Consider the following 8,791-nt stretch of genomic DNA (forward strand, 5'->3'; position numbering starts at 1 on the left):
ATATTATTTGGACATTGCTAGTGTCATGATACTTGTAAATAAATAATTAGCTCTTCTGGAGCCTTTGATCATTAATTTTTATTACCAAATATTTCTTAAATACTTCTGGTACCATGAAAGCAAATTTCGACACTATTGGTGTCACGAAATAAACATTGAATTCTAAACTTCAATATTGCAAACATCTCCTTCAGGGAGGTTCATCATAACAGAGTATTTTGTATCTAAGCTCAAACACATAATAATTAAATCCTTCATAAAGAGATACATTAATTGTTATTTCCATCAAGGAAATCAATAACAACTAACCATAATGTATTAATGTGGTTATAGGAGAAAGCATTCTACTCTGCTTCCTTTTGCCTTAAAATGATACTTTAATATTTTCGACGTACGACAGGTATGTGTAGCAATGTCTGAATTTCATACCACCAAACTATAACATCTACATTGCTTGTATTTTATCCCTCGAGGAGATAAGTTGTGGTATTTGTTCATTCACTTCGGGGAATGAAACCTGATTATTTAAATGTGCTTGAAATACGACGCTCATCAATAGCTCGTTATTTTGCTCAAACACAAGAAGACATTGCTTCAGATATTTTGGTAATTCTTCAGAGTATTTCTCAGATATTTTGGTAATTCTTTCTGCTTCAGGAGTAAAGTTTCAGAGTTTTACTGCTTCAGGAGTAAATTTTCAAGTTTTACTACTTCGGGAGTAAAGTTTAAAGGTTGACTAATTCAGGAGTAAATTTCTGAATTCTACTACTTCGGGAGTAGATTTCAGAGTTATACTATTTCAGGAGTAGAATTAAAAGCCTTACTACATCAGGAGTAAAATACATAGGCTTACTACTTCTGGAGTAGAATTCAAAGTTTGCTACTCGTGGAGCAAAATTATGAGTTTAGTACTTCGGGAGAAAAGCATATAATATTCAGAATATTTCTTCTCAATTATTCTACCTCTTCTGGAGATGGATCATGATATTTTCACAATCAAAAGCACGTTTATATTTATAGGCTTTACTACATATTATCACATTCACTTCAGGGAATGGATCTATATTTATAGCTTATATCAAAAGTTCTCATTCTTCAAAAATGGAACACAATCATCTGAACGTGCAGGCCTTAAGCATATCAAATTGTGATAGCTTAGAATTTCTTTTAAGATATTGCTACTTCAGGAGCAAATTGAGGCATACATATGATGTAGAGAAATTTTTCTCTAACACATATTCAGTTGTAATCACAACAAACTTATGAAAATACTTCCGGTGATTATAGGCATAAATAAATTTGGTCATAATGAGACTTAAGAAAAGAAATATTATCACTGGCATTGGACTTCGTAACACAACAATAGCAATATATTGGATGCCTTTTTTTTTTTTCACTGTCAATTTTCCAAAACTGGAATACTAAGTAAAAGAACTTCAGCAGTAGCCATGGCAATAAGAAATGTACTTGCTAAAACAAAAATAAGGAAATGATTTCACTTACCTCAGCCAATCACGAAACCATACCAAGTTCATATATACTTTGCCAACATTTATAAAAGAAACGGTAAGGCCAAAGGTATACCAATCCTTCAATCCACCATATAAAAGGTAACTTTTCCATAATTTAATGGTTGATGTTACTTATCGTGGTCCGTGGATGTCGATTTATAGCTAGTGGACTTTCATTTGCTGAGTTTCAGCTTTCAAAGCTAGATACGATCATCCACAATACTTTAATAACCAAGAAATTAATACGGCAAATCATACCTTTGGACCGACTAATTAGTGGACGGGACGTATTCCGCGTCCAATTCCTCAATTGGTTAGAGTCTCGTGCTGATAACGTGTTATAAAATCATTCTAAAGAGTTAGTACAATATATCAAAAGATGAAGCAAGAATAATAAAGAGATAAAGAGAGACAAGAGATGAGAGTTTTCTTATTCATCTCAATATATTTCAAGTGTTGTTCAAGTATATACAATATGAATCCCTATGCCTCTATTTATAGTGGTGCATAGAGGCATACAAAAGGGTAACAATAAACATGTCATTCAAAATATGAAATAATGGAAGAACCATTAAAATGGTGGAAGATAATGGAAGATACATTATATTTGTGTAGTGGAAGTGAAAATTTATTTCTAGAGTGGTGGACATCCACATTTAATATTTCATAACAATGCGTGATTTTAATTAATTTATGCTGGGTTACTTTTTCTAATCTCTCAAACAAAACTGACTCCTTATAGTATCAATCACACGTGCTATGCCTATCTAAGTCACTTACCAGTATATTGACCTTTTAGTGATCCCAAAAGATTGGCTCTTGGCCACGTACTCTTATATATACCTATCTCACTTTCACACACAAAACACAACCCTCTGATCTCTCCTCTCCCTCTAGTTTCATAAAAACAGCTAATTAACTAGATATCTCCATATATTCTGATCAAAGGGATATCAAAATAATGGATTGCAATTTTCTCAAGGCATGCCAAAACAAATGGCAAAAGATGGGCACCAAAGTCATAACTTGTGCAAATTGTGGCAAATGTTGCAAGTGGACAAAATGGCCTTTTGTGCAAGAAGATAACACTCTCCCAAGGGATGTTCCAAAGGGTCACTTGGTGGTATATGTAGGAAAATACCAAAAGAGGTTTGTAATCAAAATCACTTTGCTCAAGCACCCACTTTTCAAAGCATTGTTAGATCAAGCACAAGAAGAAATTTATGATTTCACTCACGTTGAGTCGAAATTATGGATCCCTTGTGATGAAAACATATTTTTAAGTGTCATAAGATGTGCCACATCTCCCAAAAATCGACGTATCTCAATTTGCTTTTGATATTGATCTTGATCATATATATAGCTTGTGATTAAATTTCATTAATTCATGATGTTCAACTCATAGATCAGAATGTTATCATCTATTAAGTCTATAACATGTCGTAGGCAACATGTAATTGTATGTATATTCGTACCTATGAATCTGAAAAGCATTACTTCTTTTGGAAAGAAAGCCGGTAAATTTATTTAAAGTTGCTCATGAGTGATGTATGCAAAACTTTGTGAAGTAATATCATTCTATTATTCATAGCTTAACTTGTATGTGTTTGGATCTGAGGTTGTGGCCGTTCTACGTCTTTACATCTTGTGCAAATTGATGCTTATTTTACCTGAATTCAAGTAAAGGGGCGGCTTAATAAAATCATAACATAAATAATATTTTCAAAAGAAGCGAATAAACTAACAATATTAAACTGTAGTAAAAAATCCTTTATACAATATTAAAGAGCATCTATAAGATTTTTGAGTTCAAGAGATAAGGGACACGTACATCCCAAAATATTCAAAACAGAAAGTAATGAAAGCATAGCAGCCACCACGAATTAACTGTGGTTGGCTCATCAAATGAGAATAATAAAATACACTGCCTTGAACGAAGATCAATGTTGTCCTGCGGTAGCAGTGCAAGTATAGCGATCTGCTTATAGAATTAAGTGGTGAGCCATACGGAGCTAGTAAGATAATCGACGCACTCCCCTGTCTTACCTTTGGAGGAAGACTTCAAAAATTCGAGAGTGTGGAAGCAACCAATGTATAGCACAATCAATAAATAAAAATACCATGTATAACAACTTAAAAGCCATAAATCACGTCAACCAATACTACTATACCAAACAATAGGCTCTTTACAGATAGAATTGCTTGGCTAAAAGCATAGGCCTTAACCGATAGGACAGCTAAACCAATCATAGGCCCTCACTGATAAGACAGCTAGACCAAAACATGATATCGATCGATATATATCATGTCTCAGCAAGGCATATACAACACACAATACAAGCAAACTTATTGAATATCACATGATACAAGTCAATAACCACGTATGACAATGTCACATAACCTAGTATGTGTTATGCCAATGCAAAAGTAGGATGTCATTCTCATTTCAACCAAAAAAAAAAAAAACAGGTATATATGATGTTTTTACATCTCAACAGTATGATGTCATAGTTATACGAGAGTATAACATTGTTCTGTAGAGTCGAAGTGTCTCTAACGTAACATTTTATTTTAGCTCAATAAATATACATGTCCTAGCTAGCTGTGCACGGTTGACCCACAACATAGTAGATAGTTTGAAAACAATTATGCAAGTTTCAAATCATATTTTTAGAAAAGCAAGTAGTTCATAGGTTAAAGGTCTCATTTACTGCACGATCAACCTTGAACTAGAGCCTTTTCTTCGTTTTCCTTGCGTTTCATCATTCAAAGACTCCCAAGAAAAGATTTTCAGTCGTTCTAGTAAATTAATACACTTTCAAGAACAATAACATTCTCCCAAATAAGGACAATCTTCCTAAGTATGCAAACCCGCCCTCCCTAAAACATAGAGATAAGCCCATAGAAAATTGATTCCTCGACGGTCAATAGGGAGGAAATCGACCATCTCCTACTTAGCGATATCACATGGCTCAACCTCACCATTATCTATAGCCTCCAATGTTGCAAAAGCAAATGGAGTTCTATATGGATCGGATGACAATGTTCGTCTTTACATTTTACTTTCAATGAGTTTGATATGTATTTATACTTAATTTATGATCAATATTTCAAACGATTTACCTATATATATATATTTTTTAGAACTTTTTTACTTTAGAATTTTGTAGTTGGGTGGCTCGAGGGGAAGACTAGTAAAACTTTTGCTTTAGGCCTTCAAAATTTTAGGGGCCTAAAAAATTTCATAGTAAATTTTTATGATTTTATTTTTACTTAGAAATATTGAAGTTTGTAGGGGAAAATTTATAAAAAAAAGAAAGAAAGTAAAAAGAATTGCCTACTTTTTAACCGTAGAACTATTTAGAAATTTGAATTAAAGTATTCAAATCTTCATATTAATACCAAAAGTTTTATACAATAAAATCTAAAGTAATATATAAAATCTTATTAAATTGAGTTAACTCTTACCAATATAAAAAATAATATCACCATAAAATATTTGTTGTAAACTTAAAGGCTTTATATCTTATGAATATGACACTATAAACAACAACTACGAAAAATAGATTACACATAACCTCCACAAATTAAGTTATTCTTTTGCTAGATAGGTCGTTAGGGCCGGCTGAAAGGGTAGGCAGGTAAGGCAATGGCCTAGGGCCCCACCTTTTTGGGGCCCCCAAATTTTTAACACCCTATATGTATATATTTACTACTTTTTTTTTTTAAAAAAAGTGTAAGTTGAATTGGAAGTTTGAACAGATGTTGGGATGAAATACAACAGTTATTTCTTTCTTTTATTATGGGGGGTGGGGTCCGCATTGGGGATATTTTTGGGTAGAGAATGGTAACCTCTTCCCTTTTATGGGGGGAGGGGATACGTTGAGCATAATTGGGGGAATGAGATAACTATCCTTGCTAATTGTATATTTGTAGTATGCATATTTATTTGGATCAGTATTTTGTTGTCTATATTTACTTATTTTCTTCTTTCTTTCATTATTCTTGTACTCTTATTATTATTAAAAATTCTCAGTTCTCCTAAACATTCTGCTGCAAAACTTAGTACTTATGAAAGATTAAGATTTACTTTTTGGCGTCTTCTTCAATTATCAAGCATTGCAACAAGCAATCATTATATTGAAGCAGCGCAACACTATTTCAATATCTTTGTATCAGCTTATCAAATTCTTGAACCAGGTTTTTGTAGCTTGTAGAAATTGTTCGCTTTGGGGCCTTCGCCCCTCACGGTTTTAAAATGCGTCTACAAGGGAGAGGTATCCAAGTACTTATAAAGCACTCTTCATTCTCCTCCCCAACAGATGTGGGATTTGCCTAAGGCAAGCCTTACACTCACCTCCCCTTAGGACTCAGTGTCCTCGCTGAGGTTTTCCCCACCACTGGGTTTGCCCCACTACCGGCCCGGCCCTGGCTCTGATACCAACTGTAACAGCCCAGGCCACCGCTTGTAAAAATTGTCCGCTTTGGGGCCTTCGCCCCTCACGGTTTTAAAACACATCTACAAGGGAGAGGTATCCAAGCACTTATAAAGCACTCTTCGTTCTCCTCCCCAACCGATGTGGGATTCACCTAAACCAATGTGGGATTCGCCTAAGGCAAGCTTTACACTAGCTTTGTCACTTCCCGAACCATGGCCTGGGCGTAACACGGCACTCGGTGCCATACGGCATGTGACCGAGCGAACCACATGGCTTGCTGAATCATCATGAGGCATACATGAACGGAAATATAGCATGAACGTGATGAGCTTTTATAAAACATGAGATGTCATAATAATTTAATGAAATACTTGTTTAAATCATAAATGCGAAAATAACATGAGTTGAGCCAAAGATGGCTAAACACCTTGCATGTCTAACATAACTAAACTGGCTAGTTTGTGAAACCTCTAATGGTGAATCTTGACTGGAAAACGTACTTGCTGGGACAAGGCCCCCCAGCATACCTTTAAATGCATGACTAGTAAAATAAAGATAACTGACTAAACCCCGAATGAGATGGGGCTCACCAATGAGTTGATACGAGCAAATCCTACTGAGCAGATGCGGCGTCCTGTAAATATGTACCTGCATCGTGAAATGCAGGCTCCCGGGCAATAAAAGGGGACGTCAGCACATTGAATGTACTGGTATGTAAAGCAACTGAATGAAATAACATGGGACATGAAATAACATGATAAGAACTGAAACTGAAAAAATGGACATGAACATGAGCATGAGCATGAGTACATATATATATATATAACATAAGTAAAACATGATAAGCAGGGAGAGCATTTCATAAACCGACAACATGATATCACCACGTGGGTACGTGGAGTCTGGTACCTCGCCGGACCAGCAGAGCCCCCATACCTTGCCAGGATATAAGGTGGTAATGTGCCTGATGGATCCATTCAGTGTGAAATTAAGGAATCGTCCTAACTGGGCGGAGCGATCCTTGTCCTACGGTGGCTACGTAGTTTCAGGCTATATGAGCCTTCTCGGTAATTCGTGCAACTCCCAAAAATATGAACATGATATAATTGGCTAAAAAGCCCATGATTTTCGTGAATTAACTTGTACTTGACTTGTAATCATGATTTCACGAAATAACTTGTAAACATGATTTCATGAAATAACTTGTAAACATGGTTTCATGAAACAGAAATAACTTGCAAACATGGTTTCATGAAAAATAACTTGTAAACATGATTTCATGAAGTAACTTGTATTTAGCATGTATGTATCTTGTATCATAGCATGAAAATAATTATATAATATAGTTGCATGAAAACTTGTAGACATGTAGGATATTCATGAAATAATCATTCTTAGTTAAAAACATGCATGCAAGAACCCATGGAATACAAGATATGGGTTTTCATGGATTACAGACTGATTCTCAATAATCATATGGAGTTATTAAGAACAAAATGATAGAATAACAACAATTCATACATAATATAATCGTGGACATATAATCATAGACATGGACCTAGGATTATCATGAGCATGGTATAGAAACCCTAGTTTTCATAAGGATTGATACTTTATGGATTAAGTGGCGTGGGGAAGAACAATGATGTTCCCACACGTAGATAGCAACCCTACATACCTGGTAATGCTCCAAAACTTGAATTAAAGAGTTGAACTTTGAAGAAGATTTCCAAAATCTTGAATTCTTGAACTTTGAGATGGGTTTTCTTGAAAACCCTAGTTTAGGAATGATGATTTCTTGTTTAGATAACAAGGATATGTATTAGAATTGACTTGGAATAATTAGAGTAGGCTTACCTTGGTGTTCTTGATGATGGAAGAGGGTAGGAGGTCGTTCTAGGGCTTGAAGGAATGAAAAATAATGATTTGAACTGATATGGACGAATATGTATTGTTCTGGAAAATTGAATTTTACACTCAGTTAAATACTGGCCGTATTTTGAAATATGGTCCGTATTCCGTATGGACTGCATTGCGTCTCTTCAGTAAAATGACCATAAATCTTTGCACAGATGTCCGTTTGACCCCGATAATATACCGTTGGAAAGGTACTTCAAAGCTCTACAACTTTTATCAAGGAAGTTTTCCCAAATTCCAAATAAGTTTTGAAATATGGGCCGTATTTTGAAATACGGTTCGTATTTAATGATGTAACCTCTAAGTGTCAAATTCCAGAATGCTCAGAATTCTTTGGTACCAGTTTACGACTTGAAATACGGGTCGTATACTGAAATACGGTCACTGTTCATGGACATAAACCACCATCTTATAACTGAAGAGGAAATTTCAAATTCCCACATTCTTTATCTGGTTTTCTAAGTCTAGGATCATCGTCAAAGCTTAGGTTAAAGGTATGGGGTGTTATAATATCTCCCCCTTGGGATCATTCTTCCTCGAATGATGGGTCATGGTTAAGAACATGGCTGGACATGGCTTGAATACATGAACATGAAAGAAACATGACGTAAAACATAAGAGCTTGACATGGTTACGTGGGAACATGGTCATGGATCATGAAAACTGAATATGTGATTACATGGAAACATGTACATGGGGAACATGAAACTGAGTAGCGCCTACATGAATAAGAATCATGAAACATTTGTCCTCGATTTATGACTAGTGGTTAAGAATCGCTACTAACTCTGGAATCTACAAAATTTATGGCAGGACTTCCTTCATAATTCGGACCCTCACGACATTTCTCAAACGCCTGCTAGCTAACTAAAGTACCAACACACAACTCACACGGTATCTTACTACACATGATGTGACATAACG

At 35.2% G+C, this 8,791-nt stretch overlaps 1 protein-coding gene across 1 annotated transcript; it reads left to right on the forward strand.

The window, feature by feature from the left end:
* The first annotated feature begins 2,397 nt into the window (after nucleotides 1-2,397).
* LOC132605341 (auxin-induced protein 15A-like) lies at nucleotides 2,398-2,981 on the forward strand. The gene has a single exon (XM_060318520.1). It carries the CDS (start codon nucleotides 2,473-2,475, stop codon nucleotides 2,848-2,850), a length of 378 nt encoding a protein of 125 aa, XP_060174503.1. The 5' UTR covers nucleotides 2,398-2,472; the 3' UTR covers nucleotides 2,851-2,981.
* Nucleotides 2,982-8,791: the final 5,810 nt, after the last annotated feature.

The sequence above is a fragment of the Lycium barbarum genome, chromosome 8 (assembly GCF_019175385.1).
Source record: "Lycium barbarum isolate Lr01 chromosome 8, ASM1917538v2, whole genome shotgun sequence".
Taxonomy (NCBI): Eukaryota; Viridiplantae; Streptophyta; class Magnoliopsida; order Solanales; family Solanaceae; genus Lycium; species Lycium barbarum.

What these genes read in the sequence shown, in the direction of transcription:
- LOC132605341 (XM_060318520.1), top strand. Translation starts at nt 2,473, where the DNA reads ATGGATTGCAATTTTCTCAAGGCATGCCAAAACAAATGGCAAAAGATG.